General features: G+C 34.3%; 1 protein-coding gene across 6 annotated transcripts in view; it reads right to left on the bottom strand.

The window, feature by feature from the left end:
• Positions 1-4006: 4006 nt before the first annotated feature.
• Positions 4007-16701, bottom strand: part of POSTN (periostin) — a 31293-nt gene continuing 18598 nt past the window's right edge. The window contains exons 17-24 of one of the 6 annotated variants that reach the window (XM_038153371.1): positions 16150-16197; positions 12839-12934; positions 12163-12252; positions 10492-10569; positions 10012-10092; positions 7832-7918; positions 5751-5792; positions 4007-5230 (exon numbers count right to left, since the gene is read on the bottom strand). In XM_038153371.1, the coding sequence (XP_038009299.1) occupies positions 5190-5230; positions 5751-5792; positions 7832-7918; positions 10012-10092; positions 10492-10569; positions 12163-12252; positions 12839-12934; positions 16150-16197 (563 nt within the window). In that variant the 3' untranslated portion in view covers positions 4007-5189. The remainder of the gene's footprint in view (positions 5231-5750; positions 5793-7831; positions 7919-10011; positions 10093-10491; positions 10570-12162; positions 12253-12838; positions 12935-16149; positions 16198-16701) is intronic. The other 5 variants (XM_038153380.1, XM_038153398.1, XM_038153389.1 and 2 more) reach the window with 5 other exon arrangements.

The raw sequence follows: 16701 nt of genomic DNA on the forward strand, positions 1-16701 counted from the left end.
GATTATTGGCATTATGGGATAAGCTTTTCCAAAGGCAACCTCATCCATATCAAATTTCACACAAAAAAAATCAAAATGAAAAACCCAAAACAGCAGTAATATACTCATTTTTAAAAGTTATCATCTGCCAGCACTCCTCTTTAAAATGTGTACTTACTGTATTTCCTGTCTCTGTCCAGCTGGGATCCAGAAATGAGTTATCCTTCTTCCCTCCCTGAAAACAACAGGCTTCCCAGTAATGTCTCAACTGCTTATTTTTTTTAGAGGTGGAACAAGAGGGCTCAGCACCCTCCTCACCACTCCATCTATATCTTCAAACACCATACAGGCACTTTGTAATTGTGGTCTTCATAGAAGACAGAAACAAATCTTACTAGGACCTCCAGACAAATGGACCTAGGTGTCTGTAGGCAGATGGATCTGTCTACCTGGATTTACTGTGGACCGTGGTGACAGTGTGACCGGCAGGCGCCTGAGCTTTGCGGAATTGCAGGGACACTAACAACCTTAATAGGTCATTTTCTCTACAGTCAGCAGCCTGAAGAGATTGGGGTAAACTTCTGCAAACCATACCCCAAATCACTCCTGTCTATGCCCCTGAAAACATCCCTGTCTCTTGCCAGTACTTTTTGCAGTGGTGGATTTTTCTCAATTAACAAATGTGTAATTTTAATTCTGTTTAGCATTACAGTCACATCGCATGGCTTCAATGTGCTCTTGACTCAGGCCACATCTTCCACTGGTGAGAAATACAGCTGTTCCATGTGAGAAATACAGCTGCTGGAAAAACTGTTAAGTATTTCACCAAGAAAAACATTAAGATACAATTGCACTAGCAATTAGAGGTATAAATGCCTGTGATCCAACCCAGACATGATTAAAACAGCCCTCAAAAGTATCAGCAGGAGCTATCCTGAAATGAATTAATATAAAGCAGGCATGCAGAAAGCAGCACTCCTCCTATCTTAAATATCCAGCACACCACGACCAACAGCATCTTCTTAGTGCTATATCACCCAACAAGTTTTCAGATGACTGCGCAGAGCAGGTGACACAACAGAAGGATGGGATGCCATCCAGGGCAACCTGGACAAATCTGAGAACTGGGCCCACGAGAACCTCATGAGGTTTAGCAAATTTAAGCGCAAGGGCTGCACCTGCATCAGGCATTGGACTGCGTGGTAAAAAAAGCTGAGGACAAAGTGATGGTGGTGTGAATGAAGGCTGCATGTGCCACTGGATCTAAATACGCAAGCCAAATCTCTAGTTTTTACTTAGTAGTATAGATGAAAGATAAAATCAAAAGTCAAGAAATCAGAGCAGATAAAAGATGCATCAGATCAGAAAGTGAATCAAGAATGCAACCTGACACATGAGGTTTGATGAACATTGTGATCCGAAGTTTAAGTGCTGATGCCATTCCTCTGACTCGCACATTCTATCATAGAGGTTACTTTTGTTTAGCAAGGAAAAAATCCATAAAAGAAAGGTTGATGTCTGTGGTATTTAAAGGACACTAGTTAAAACAGCAAGGAAGGAAGAATTTTAATCTAGTATGACATTAGGAATAAATTAGTATGGATGTAAAGGAGACTGAAAGTCTCCTAAATAGAAACTGGTTCTACTTCTCAGTCAATAACATGCTGGGCTCCTAATGAGATATTGTCATTCTGATCCTAATTACTTGTACCACACAGAATTATTCTCCCCATATAGAATTTGTAGCTCTTTTGTGTCTGTTGCTCTTTTGTGTGTTTAATTAGTCTTGGTTAAAAAAAAAAAACCTGAATCTAATTTTTTCCATATATTAAAAAAATATTAATGCTGTACTGTAAAACAACCCTTGGCAATATTGAGAGGCTTACATTTTCCTGAGATGCTATAAAAACCATACCTTTGGAGGAAGAGGACACAAAGAGAAGGTGAACCTTTGAAATCTTCCCACGTGGCATTTATGCAGAAGTGAAGGCAGATCTTCCTTTAATAATGGAACATGAAGCCCTGCGCCACTATAAATCTTAGAAAATCACACATGATCCAATTACACATCTTATCCTATCACTGAGAATTCTGGAGCTCAGTACTTAAAGGATTCAGTTCTTCTTCCATCTGAGTTGTGCTTAGGCTTTGGTATCCTACTCAGACCATCCATCTGGGATTGGTGTTTATTGGTTCTGAGCTTTGGACAGTAAAATAATTAAATACAATACAACTGATCTCTAAGGACTACTGCCCCTACCCACTATTTTATTGGAATACCTCGTGGACAAAAATGGAATTCTTGAATTTAGTTTTGCTATTTCAGGTCTTCTGAGAGACAAACAACATGAAAGGGCATACATACTATGTTTACATTGGCGATGGTCGCTTGCTAAGCACATTTTCAGTTGTCAAAATGGAAATAGTAAAAAAAATATTTCCTGTCATTTTTTTTCAAATTTTACACCATTGTCTTTTTAAAGGAATCAAGCTATTCATTTTATTTTACTTAGATCATCTTTCATATTTTGTGATCTTGTAGATTATTTATGTGCACTTTCTGCTGGCAAAACGGAAAGATTTGAGAACACTGACAGTTCAAAATTTTTCTGAATTAGTTTTCCCACAGCATATCAAAGGAAGCAGAAGAAATGCTTTGAGAATTCCATTACCAACTCAACTGGACATTCCTGATAAATTTATAAATATAAATACCTGAGAGACTATAAGGATACACAAAGTAACGTAAGCAGTTTATTGCTAAAGAGAACTCTACCATGTTAGTATGCTAATCCCCTGTTTAATCACATTACATTAATTTAAATTCCTCTGAGGTGAGGGGAAATCAATAGGAGGGCAGGAAAACTTGTAAGTTTTCCAAATTTGCTCTGTGGTAAAAAACTGTCTGTGTTGACACAGAAATGGCTAAGCATATGAAAAGCAAATAAAATAACATGTTGTTTTTCTTTCTACAATGGGTTGTGGAAAGATTCCTGTTCAGATAGCTAGAAAAAGCAACTTCACCAAAAGAAATGTTGCTGTTCACTGTAGCTGGGAGATATCTACTGTGGTCTAAGAAGGACTGAGAGAGACAATATATCAGGGAAACAAGTTTTCATGGAGGAGTGCCCTTTATGTACTGTTGCATTTAACTTGGATTGTATTATTTATTATTATTATATTACATATTACTTATTATTAATAGATTATATTGAAGAGTGAAATATAAAATGTATTTTCATGAATACTAGATTCTTTAAAATGTTATCAATGCAGAAAACATACTAAAGATATGGTATGTCACAAATTCTCAGATTTATTCTTAATTGAAAAGGTAAAATTGTTCTATCACAGGATAGGTCTTAATCAATTATTTGCTACCTTTTACTTTCTTCCTATTTTCTGTCCATTCTTTATCTGTCATTACCATTACATTGTCTTCCTTATCTCCTAATCTTTTTTGAGGAGAGAACAGACACATTCTTCCCCTAAAATAATTCCTGTCAATTAAAATCTTACTTGACTGACAGCTCATGATAGCACAGCGTCAAAGGAAGTTTAAACCCAATGATTTATTGACAATCAAATGTTCCAGGGAAAGGTGACAACTTCACCTTTTAGATAGTCTTAAGAGCTCTGATGTTGACCTAAAAGCTATCTAGCCCTTCCCAGGGTTAAAAGCTGTCCTTCCACTAAAGCACTATCATAGTAGATACTGAGGTTACCTTAGTGACATGTCTAATGGCCATGTAAGGCTGCACAATTTATCAATCCCATTCTCAGATAGGTGTGCTGTTCAAGGAGTATTGTTTAAGGAATGTGATTGTGGAATTAAGGAAAGTTTTTAAATTGTTTCAGGAGAATGGTGCAGTTTAAGTCCATTAGCATGTGCTAAGTAAGAAGGGGAAGCATCAGTTTGCTTCTGTGAAAGCTTATTTTACAATTACAAGTTAAATTAAAAATCTTAAAAATATTTAGAATATTCTTTGCTATTAAAAATATTTGCAAATGAAAGCAAGCACAGTTCAGCCAAATTCTTTATTGAGTATTTGTTTCAAAATAGAAGTAGAAAAGCATGTTAGACAACGCCTCTGATATTTTGGTCTGCAAAATTAAGGAACATTGAACAAGTTTTTTCTACTCCATTGTCTTTTACCTTTTGTTGATAAAGGCAGACAACTTCTGTGAGTACAAAAATAGAGTGGTAAAATTGACATAATTTACAGAAATCTCCACATTAGTACCAGACATTAGCAAAGCATGTTTTGATACAAAAGCTTTCAGACTTGGCCTCATTTTTTAAGACCTTTTTCCATGCTGAGTTAGCTGTTTGCATGCATTTTATTTATCTCTTTTACAATCCACTTTAATAATCAAAAGACACGTTTAGGGAAAAATGGGAAAACACTCAAGAATCTCAGTATATGTATTGTTATAGGATTCCTTTAATGGGAATGTGGTTTCTTATAAATAAAGAAGTCAACATGATCTCTAATACATTGTATGAAGCTCATAATGTTTGCTTTTTTTCTTTTTTGAAGAGCTTCCATTAGCCAAGTTACTAGAAGGTATTTGGATATGCAACGTAGGACAAAAAACCCCATGATACATTTAATATAAGGCATATTTGTTTGCTTAGAAAAGGTAACATTACTGGTATTACAAATTTAAACACATGATGAATTTTGACTTATAAAAGCATACAATACTACTGAACCAAAAGTGCTTAACATCTCATATTTCCTTAGATTACTATAAAAGTCACCTGAGGTGATTCTTTTTCTTTTTTCTAGAAATTATCTAATTTCACCTATATTTCTTCATTAATGGAAATAATAATAATAAAAAAATACACTCTGTATTGTTCCCTGCTCATTTTTAATCCAATCCTGCAAACACTTGCTAACCAGCAGAAGAAGGAATCCTGGTTCTAACAGAAGTTATTGGGCTTCCAGGATCCCACCCTTGATAGTGCTTACTATCAAGAGCAGTAAAAGCACCTCCAATGGACTACTCCTAGTGAGCACTGTGCTGGCAGTGAGTATCTGCAGATTCACATCTTTTGTGGATTCATGGTTCAGTTTACATTATGTCATCAAAACAATGTCATTTTCTAATGTTCTCATTTAAAAAAAAAAAAAACCCAAGCAGTTCCTCTCAAAGACCATGTTGTTAATTTGTAATTCTGTGAATTCTGTCTTGGCAAGCTTTTAGGAATGGTCTAGTCTTGTCCTCCTTCTTGCTCCTCCTCCTGCAAAATATCGAAAAAGAACTTTAATTATTACTTGTAATTATATATAACATAGTAATTCTATATACTGTATCTACTTGTGAAACAGACATGTGAAAAGGAAAGATTAAGCCTGGAGCTGAATATTTCTGTCTTGTGCTGGCAGCTATGAAATCAAACTGATCTTTCTGTTTCTTCATTAATCAAAATAACAGATTCTGAGAGTTATAAATCTTGTGGTGGAGAATCCCAGAGTGACATTTTCCCATTGCTAAGACTCCAAAGTCAGACTTCACTTTGATGGCTTCAATCTCATCTGAAACACTCTTTCTAAAAAGCACACAATCTAGATTGTTTTCAGATATCAGAAAAAATAAATTAGCAACTCCAGATTCTATTAGAGTTTTTTCAAACAGAAATACAGTTTTTTCTTTTGAAATCTGTATTTTTAAGAGCCTTTCCCCCCTCATCCTGACTCTTAAGATAACTGAGATAATACTTGATATGTGTTGCAATGTTGCAATGTATGGACTTTTTTTACCTTGTGCCCTCCTGGTTGGTTGTGCTTTCCGTACAGGTGCTTCTAGAAAACAGAAATATTGCAGTCAGAAGTTATTTGCTGGAGCCCTTGAATTAAAACTCATTAGAAATACTGGAAATTTGTTGCTGACTTTTGAAGTTTGTTCTTTAAAATTTTCAGTAAACTAAGAATTTTGTTCCAAAAGCGTGTTGGCTTGATCACCTGAAATATGAATGCTTATAATATAATTCCCACATTTCTCTCACATGCAGTCATCCATTAAATCTTAGTAATGTTTTAAGAGTATATTTTCATTTTAAACATATGAATTAATCCATTATCCACACTGATCTTCCACAGATGGTTACATGATGTAGGCAGGTGCCAGGGCATTTTGCCTATGCTCTTCATTCATGAAACACTGTGTGACAGTGTGTCAGTGAAGTACAAGCTCAGGCGAAGGCACAGGACTCAGTCTCAGTTTTTGGCAGCGGATGTCCAGGTCTGTTCGACTTTACTTCAGGAATTATTCAAAAGCTAAATGCTTGGAACCATTATAAGATATTGGCCACATTTCCAGCTGTGTTTGGGGCTTGATTTGTAACTGCATTGGGAATCCACACTACAATTCCACATTTAGGGTTCAGTTAATTTTCTGAGGCTTCTGCTTTAAAAGGTGGAGCAGAACAAGGACTATTGTATAGGTACCACCCCCATTAGATATATCCTTTTTACTTCACTTATTCAGTGAAACTATGGACGTGTTTTCCTTTTTCTCATCAAATCCTGAGACTTTTTTTAATCAAATGGCTCTTCATTAGGAGGAAGAACACGTCACAAGCATAAGAAATATTTCTTCTTTTACAGTCATAGAAATGTTACTGCAGTAATTTTTTCCTTCTTTACAACCATTAAGTATTTGTATATTAACAATTAAGAGAACTTAACAAGTTCTCTTTCCATCCTGATGTACAGGATATATAAATCCATAGCCCTGAGATGCAGGCTTGACCTCATTCCAGCTGAGACTAAACACTGGGTATCTGCTGCACCACCATGGCAGAAAATTCCAAGCTCTGCACTGCCTGACAAGGACAGAATATGGTCCATCCAAAGGATGCTTTCCATACTTAGGTGCCATCTGTCCAATTATTCTTTCAGATAAGCCTTGTGTTTGAAGATCACCCCCATCCAACATTTTCAGGCAACAGGAGACTCCCCAGCATGCCTTGTACTACTCAGCACTGAAGCTGTACAAACACTATGTATAAACCTTCATTACTTGGCACAGACTTCAAAATTTAAAAGGCAGAAACACATTTATTTAATTTCATTGTCAAAAAGCCATACTTCTTTCCAGCATATTTAGTTCAAAGGCTGACAGAATAACCTATTTTGCATTATTAGAATTATAAAAATATATAAATACAAAAGAAACCCTAAGGAAATTACTTATTAACTTTGAATGAAGTCATTCAACAATGGTTGTTAAAAGTCAAAGAGCAAATTGCTGGTACAAAGGCAGAGTGAATTCTATTTGGCTCCTTTCGGACCTTTATTCCATTCTGCTTCTTGAAATCAAGAGCTTCCCTCATTTAACAACAGGACAAAAGTAGAGAAATTCCAAGACCCTGTGAGTTATTTACTCAGTCTCCGAGGTTATATTCCCTGCACCCCACCCACTCGTTCACAACGCTGAGAAACCCTGGCAGCAACAGATCACATTTACACTGACAAGAAATAACTCAAGTCAAAAGCAACTCACGTGGTCTTCTTCTGTATGTGCTGCTTAAAGAAAAGTAAATTCTTTATGGTTGATGTTCCTTCAAATGTTTTACCTAAGCTTTTTGGTTAGGCATTTTGTCTTGTCTACTATGCTTGCCAAATCTTTTAGTTACTTTTAGCCACAAGATAAGCTTCAACATTTTTCTTTGCAACATCAGTGAAATAATTCTTTTCTAAAACAATTATAAAACACTTCTTGCTAAAATGCTGGCTTCAGACCTAATAATTTTTATTAATAGATACTGTAAAACCTCACCTGGAATGATCACTTTGGACAAAGCAGGTCTTAGTGATACTGAATTTTTTGACAAACTAACCTTCCAGATGAACTTTCTTGATTTCTCTCTCGATAATCTGTGGCTCTCCCTCAATTACTTTAGTAACCTTGGTGTACTCAGTTCCGGCTATGGTAAGCATCAAAAACAAATGAGTTAAATCTGGCATAGCATTTTTCCATATGCAAGGAGCCCTTAGTGGAAACACTGTCATTTTTGGGCATAGGTGTTGCAGGCTACCATGCTATTCATGCCATAAAGCACGTTATCTCTAGGGATGAGTCATTCATTGCAATCTTGGTTTAAAGTTCTGCTTCAGCAAAACTGCTAATTGTTTTAAGCAGTTACGGATATTTTATGAGCACAATTAAATCCTGTATGAAATCATTCCTTTATTTAGACAGTGATAATACATTTATTTGTGTCAGTACTCAAATTCAAATGATTAGGAAGTTTTCAATAAAAAATAATTTCATGTAGACAAGAAGACCATAAAGCATTATCACCAACAACCCTAAAGCAGCATGTGTGTCTGCTTTTATTGACTAAATGTATAGTAAGGTATTATCATGGCAGCCAAGGGTAACTAACTGGATAAATCATGGAAAAGATAGAGAAAAATCAAATTAAAGAAAAAGACAGATCTGCCTACTTGGTCCATTCTGTAAAGCAGGATGCTTATGCAAACTAACATATAATAGCAAGGAAAATAGCAAGAATTCAAGAGATGACATTGCCTTCTTTAAATTTGCCACAGAGAAACTATCTCTTTTCTATACACCTATATGCTCTAAGATGCATCTCTACAGATCACACTTATTTAATTGTATATCTCTGTATCTGAAGGTGAATACAAGCTCAGTTGTAATTGTTCGATTCTGGAATCAGACCAGAATTCTACTGATAAAATTTGATCCTGATTCTTGTTGACTGTTTAAAGCAATAGTGCAGTATATACAGGAATTTTCTTGCTGCAATTTTTTAATTTCCAGCTTTTCTTTTAAATAGTTAATTCAGAAATAGGCATCTCCAGAGAGCAAATCTTTTCACATAGCTGGGATAGCTAGGACATAATGAAAAACCCTCTGGAAGTTTCTGTTTCTGTCTAATATTATAGGTGAATTCTGGCTTGGGTCTGTAAAATTAAGATTCAGATGTTTGAAACAGACAGAGTTATAGTCAACAGGAGTCATACGCATATCTTGGCTTTTCTCTAAGACTAGCTGTGTTATCAACTAGCATATTTAAGTTTGGTGGTCAGGTGTTCAGCCAACAGGAAATTTTTTACTTGACTGAAGTTTAAGTCACATCCACACTATAGTGCTTTTGAAAGACAATGAGATTTAGTTCAGTGAACTAAATGGGGCTGTAAGTTACTTTACTGGAATACAACTTTGTAACTTACTGAAAAGTGAACATACAATTAAATGGATTAATTTAATTTATGTCAAGAGAAGCATCTATCCATATTTTTGAGCTTCTGACTCAGGTTTAAACTAACATTTACAAAAACCATTTCACTTAAATTCTTTTTTTATTACCCATTGCTATTATAGATAGTTTCTCTAATCTACATTAAGCAGAGAACATTCCAAATTCATAGATAAAGATTAATTTCATAAGCAGAAGTTCCTTTACTATTTTCTACAGCTACTGGTTATGTACTGCCAAAACTGTTAGAATTAAGAGAGCAAGAAGGAAAGAAAACCATTCCTTGGAATGCTGTATTTGAAGAGAATTAAAGTTAATGTCTGGATATCCATCACCTGTAAGCATTTAAAGAAGATGTTAAACATGCCTTTAATTATTATCTTGAGGGCAATGAACATTCATTTCTGAAGAACTGATAAGTGAGATAAATTTGGCCAGTTAAAATATGTTCCATTTCATAAGTGTTTTTCACAGATTTAAATTTGCTAAAAAAATATTGGAATAAATCTTCATTGCTCCCCTGGGTTTTAATTAGGTAACCTTTTAAAGACTGAAAAAAACAAAATACATTTTTTACTGTGATCAATGGCATTAACAAATTGATTACTCAAGCTTTGGTGCTTACTGCCATTTCACAGATATCTGGCACTAGAATAGAGTGCTCTATTTTTTTCCATTAAAATTCCACTTCTATGACATCAGTCTTTAAAATGTTAAATTCAACATATCTGAGAGGGGTTTCAGTTATCATAACCTGTTGCAAAAATGTTAGTTATAATTCTCCGAATTACCTCCCTGCAGAAGTCTTTTGATTTCTTCATCTTCCAGTAAATGACCATCACCTTCAATAAATTTGGTCACTTTGGTAACCTCTGATAGGATACAGGTTATGGCAAAAAAATTGATTTACAAAAAACATTTGGCAATCCCATAAGAGCATATATAATCATATCATAGCATTGTTCTGAATTTAAAAATTCATGGTATGTTATCAAATCCCACATAAACACTGGAAACACCATATTATATGACAAACATAGCATGCGATGTATTACACCCAGACAGCTTCAGATCTAGAGCTGACTGAAATATGAAGATCAAGGAGCCAAACCAGAATTTTACATTTGAAAGGTTCTGAGGTTTAATCTCTGGATAAGATTTTGCAGTATGAACATAATTTTTTAAGCATGGAATATCCATTCAGTAATTACTTAAGTTATATATAGAGATATATGCATGTCAAAGAAATGGAATAAAACAAGCATACTAACCTTCTTCAAGGATTTTCTTTAACTTCTCTTCATTGTCTGAACCCCCTGCAGTAATTCTCGTATATTTTATTTCAGGACCTGGGAAAAATTTTATAAGATAGTGGCTTTTATCAGATATAACAGGTTTGTCCTTAAAATTATGTTTTCATATTTAATTCCTATGGTGATTCCATAGTTAACATGCTGTAGTCTGCTTATATGATAACTTTGTTTTTTACCATTTCAGAAATTAAATGGAATGAGCATTAAAAATAGTATTTAGAACTAGTCCTGAAAGTAATTAGGCAAATTTGTCATAATTAGAACAATTACCTGCTTACATTCTTAGAGTAAGACACAATTTTAAACTCTGTTGTATAAGGTCATAGATCAGACATTTCTGCCATTATTAGTCCATTATTAGTCTGAATTGACTCTTGCAAATAGACATTTTTTGCTTTTATTATTGCTATGAATCATTTGAAGACCTAATGTTTGAGATTCCTTATCAGTTTCTACAGATTGAAAATGAGATACAGGTCTGAAATTCTGGCATTTTACATTATATTAACCATTTCACATGGGATATTAGTGAAACTTCAATCTGAGAATTGAAAAAATTATATTTTATTCATCTCCCCTACAATTTTTTGCCAGAAAATAGTCCCAGATTTATTCATAAATCACTAATGCCTTTCATTCAGTTATTTTCATTGTAGTAAAAAGTTGTATGATAATAATTTAAGCATGATTTTTTATTTCTGTCTTTCTCAAATTACTTCAGTTGTATTTCAATATTTTCTAAATAAACTGAGTATTAGGACTTACAGCTAAGTCAACATGTGGTTATAACAGTGTCTTTTCCTTACAAGCTCTCTAGCAGACAGTATTTAAATGACAGAATTCAAACTGATATTTAAGCAAGGTGATCAGAAAGTGTCAATGGAGAACTCCATATATCACCTACTATGCCTAAATATGCCTCACTCCACTTATCAGTTTCTATGATGCTTAAAGAAATAGCTCTGTAATTGGCCAAATACAATTGAAATTGGCCAAGGAATTTGAGAGCTTTTGTGTGAGAAAATCCAGGGATGCAGATGTATATTGATTTTATCTTACTTTTGATTTTATCTTACTTTATCTTACTGTATCCAAGTGTCTAACTTGTGGATATCAGACCAAGTCCCCACCTTACAGAGAAATAGAGCTCTTTTTCTGAAATGGATGTTAAGAGAGCCTGGGATGACATGCAAAAATAGGCATCTCCACATTAAACATCTATGTTTGGATTAATATGAAACCTTCCTGGAGGTATATAATCCAGAAGTTCAGAAAAAAGAAAAAGATTTCCCTCTAAAGCAAAGCAGAGTACAAAAATGCAATTAAAGAAGCCTCATTCTGAAATGGTAGCAAGAAGCTAGCACAAGTAGACACTTACCAAAATATGAAAATAAAAACAAAAAAGAAGACAAATTTTCATAGTTTTGCATGCTGTTAAAATAGTGTTGCCATTTATGTATATGTGTGTGTAGGAGACACATGGCCAGCCTTACAGAGACAGTGGGAAGTAATAAGGAAAATTCATCTGTCAAGGAAATGCAGCTTAGGCACTAGGATAGAACTTAAAAAATGTTACTTTTGTACGCAAAGGTGGACTTTACTGAGAATGAATAGCTCAGCTTAATTTACCTTGAATAATTCTTTCTTCTGTTACTTTTTTCTCTGTCACTTCCACAGGTCGTCCATCAATGATTTTGGTGTATGTTTTAATAATTGGTTCTACAAGGATTTTTAAATTCAAGGCATTAATCAAGTGATGAACTTTCAAGTGTTCTTTTTGAGATATGTAAAATGACTGAAGCATGGAAGGAAATACGACAGAATATTTTATGAAAAATAAAAATGTTCAGAGATCAGGAACTAAATCTACTAAAAAGTTAGGATGATTGTGTAATTTTTCCTTTCAAACCATCTTACATGAGAACATCTCAATGCCCTTAGCAAAGAGAAGGCAAGGTTTACCTCTTTTTTCTGACAAAACTGCCTTTTAATCACAGAACCACATACTACATATTTGATTTCAGGACAGCAATGAGCAAGTAAGTCTTGACTGAGATATATGTCAGCATGCAGAGTATTTCTAAACTGTCTTGACTGAAGCTATGGAACACAACTAGGGAAGAAAAACCCTCAACTTTTTGAAATGCATGAGAATTAAAAATATATGATGCGATCAAATTGCAGCACTTCACAAAGGTCTTGTTAAAAACAGAACAACTGTCTAACATGAATCACCTAGGTAAAGTAAAAACTGATGGGGAGTAGAGAATGCTAATGCAAATTGAGTTGCTGAAAGCATACCAACCTCCATGAATCACTTTAGTTATTGTCTCCCCTTCCCTGACTATTTTGAACTCAGGTTCCCCTTCAATTAATTTAGTGAGCTGTGTGATAGATGGGTCTGTGACACAGGAGAAAAAACAACACGTTACAAATAGTCATAAAATACTCGTAGGATTCCATGGGGGTGAGATGAAGCTTGCATTTTCTCCCCCTACTTTAGATAAACCAGATTATTGTAATAGAAGGCTGTTTAAATCTGAGAAGTTATTTGTGGCAACATTTACAGTCTTGAGTTTTCTCACACAAGATCTTAAACAAAGATCCTGTCTTCCAGTTACTCCTTATTTATTTTGTGTATATGATATTTTTAACATTTGTTGACAAGTTCCAGGCAATAAACCAGATCGTCAGCAGCAGAAAGGAAGTCTTTTTCCATATATATATTGGTAAGAAGGTTACTCTGCATTTTTGCAGATATCTCACAGCTATTGCTCCACTAGTGATCAGCATGCAATCTACAAAGTGAGAGCTTTTCTTTGTTTAATTTTTTTTATTGTTTGTTGCTTTGGAGTTTCTTTTATTTTTTGTTTTGAGGTTTTTTAATGTGGCTTTTTTTCCCCCTTGGTATTTTAGACTTGGCCAAATGTTCCACAGTTAAAAAAAAAAACAAACCAAAAAAACCCCAAAAAAACAAAAAGCCAACTTTTGAGATCAGCTGGAATGGCTATAAGGATATTTATCAGCATTACTGGCTATCATTATTGGGTGAGGTCATCTTAATTACACTGATCCACATGTATCTCTGTCTGACAAGCTAAAGCAGGAGATACTAGATAAATTAGGAACATACCATCAATTAGCAGTAATAATACGGTTCTTCTCTAACGAGTGGTGTGGGACTCCTTCTTACTTAAGAAGCTGCTGTAAAATGAACTTTCTTTATTCCTTATTCAAAGGCAGAAACGTAGCATAATCCATCTTTTTTACTTTCCTTAAAAATCCCTTAAATAGCTTTATATGAATTTTTGTGGAAGTTGATTGTGCATTGATTTGTTTTTTTCCGTAATTACTGATCAGGATTTAACAACAGCTTTTAAAGATGTGTGCCTCCTTTTAAGTATTGAAAACAGTCAATATAGTCAACCTTTAATAATAAAAACCAAAAATGTTTTAGCTTTTTTTTTTTTTCAGTAGCAAATTATTGCATAAATTCGAATTTGGAGGTAAAAAATCCATTTATTTGCTGCGGATGAGATGATATGATAGAATTGTAAAGATTCCCTGTTATTATAGACCTCTATTAATCTACTCCGAGCTCTAAACAGCTGAACAAGCCATGCCTTCTTTTATTTTTAACAGGTCTGAATGAAAAACATTTATAAATATTTTTAACAAACCGTCTCAGACGACTCATTTGCTTGCTTCTGTTTTAAATTTGGAGGAATTTTTTGCATGTTGAGAATCTATTAAATAGCAATTTACATTGATGAAAGTGATGAATATAAATGAAATAATGAAAAAGTTGTATTTATGAACATTTATAAATACTTTATTTTTACATTTCTCAATAACTGTACCTTTTAATGTGATTGATACAGCAGATGTGTGCAAACCAAAAAGTGAAGGCATTGCCAGCTATATTGCCTAGTCTGGGATTAATCCTTTGAATATTTTATCTGTTAAAATTTGGGTTTCAGCCAGATTTAACTCTACATCTATTTAACCTTTTAGATCCCATATATGCCCAAGTACAAAAAACAGAAGCACAACACAAGCAGAAAACACTGAGACAGGAAGAGGCAGACATCCCCCTCTAAACTTGGTGGGGAGAGATGCAATTATTTTTTAGTGGAAATTGTCCTTGCATCATGATCTAGTAGAACTTCCTGACAAAAATTAGCATTTAACTTAGCCAGCTTTTATCTACAGACTGTTGTGGATTCATGGGGTTCTGATGGCATCTGGCACTCACTACTGGTACTGAGAAAGCTCAGAAATGACAGAATTGGTTTTATTTGGTCTATATCTGAAGCAATTATCAGCAGAAAGGCTGCACTGGCCAGAGACCTTTCCCTGGAGTATGTCCCAAAGCAGAAATTCTGTACTGGAAATGGAAAGGAGTAGTCCTTCAATACTCACTAATTTATTTTTTTTTTCTCTATTTGGTGAATAAAATTTAGTTCTACATTTGACTATACAAGTGCTCAGACTTTTAATATTTCATGAAGTATTTAAAAAAAAGATTTCAGTTTTTCATTTTAATTTTTTCTTTAAAAGACAATTTTATTTCAGTTTATTTTCAACTTCTAAACACCCTGTAAATCACCTAAACTATACATTCTGTCTCTGAGTGTAACAGAGCAGAAGAAGTACGTTAAGAGAGTGATTCACCCTCACCATAGCAAGATTTCTAAAATAGCTTGGATGAATTACCATATGAAATAATCTATCCATTTATATTGCACTGTGGATCTGATTTAATGATGGAGACTGGGCAACAAAGTTCAGCATATATGTTAAATGGCCTCTAACACTAAATGGGATGAAGCACAGACAAGCTCCTGAAAAAGTAAGCATTTGTCACTTGTTCAGGAAGGAAATCCTCCCAGAAACACTGATTAAGCAGTCTGGAAAAATACTTTACATGACATTTTTAACGTTTTGACATGCCTTTCTCAGTTGAGATAAAACAAATTTCATTCCAGCACTTCTATTTCAATGGGAAACTGGATCTCATCAGCTTTACTTAAGATCATAAAGTGATCATAAAGTTTACTTAAATCATAAGTGATTTTAGCAGTCTCATTCTCACATTTTTTCTCTTCAGTCCCATCCCTTATCTTTAAGTCATGTTTCCATATGAAGAAATAAAAAAGCCAAAAATTGGTTAGATATCATTTTCAGGCATCCAACAGATATTGGTAGTTAGAACTGATTGAAAATCATAGGAGAATGAACCAATTTTTTTCTTCAAAGTATAAGAAACATACCTACTTTAAAATATCTGTTTTAGTTTTTAAAAAAAAAAAAAGATGTATTAAAGACATGATGATAAAATAAATGGTTTAAAAAAAGATTATTTAAGATATTTTTAAATACCCACAGAAAAAGGAGAAAACACATTTGGGGAGAAAAACCATGGATAATCTTTCCATACAAAATATTTCAGTCAGTTCTAATTGCAATATTTGTATCTTTGCTTTTCCAGCAAAGTGCTTAGTATCCTGAAGTTGCTGGGTATAAAATGCATCCTGTTAAAAAATATATTCAAGATATATTCTGAATATGTATATAAACATATTCAGAAATATATATACCACAGGCCTCATTTACCTTCCTTTGTGATGATAGGCTGGACGTTGCTTTCAATTATGTTAATTTCTGAAAATATAGAAAATGGAATATACAGTGCATTCCATTCTTACAATTTCTTTGAGGCAACAATCAGATTTGGTCTGCTCATAAGGATGTGGGTAAAATCATTAATATTAATGGGTGGAAGAGCAATACAAAAGGATCTAGAGTATGAATGTTGGTTCTGGTTATGAAATGGTGATCCACTCAGGTCACCTGTACACAGAAACTGCTGATATGGTATTTGCCTTTTATGGCAAAAACCCATGGGTCATGGTACCCGTGATGATGTATGGTACATAATAGAGAGGGCTTGTACAATTACCCACAAAAAATTTTGCAATTTTGCACAATTCCCAGACATGCCTTGTGCCTAAATATTGTTCTTTTCATTTGGGAGCTGAATAGGCACACAGAGGAAACCTTCTGGCATTCAGAACTATAGGTAGAACATCACAGAAAAAATGCCCTTGGGTGATCAAGTTGTCCACCCAGGACAGACTCAAATATTCATTGAACACCTCTGATAGT

This window comes from Motacilla alba, chromosome 1 (genome assembly GCF_015832195.1).
Source record: "Motacilla alba alba isolate MOTALB_02 chromosome 1, Motacilla_alba_V1.0_pri, whole genome shotgun sequence".
Classification (NCBI taxonomy): Eukaryota; Metazoa; Chordata; class Aves; order Passeriformes; family Motacillidae; genus Motacilla; species Motacilla alba.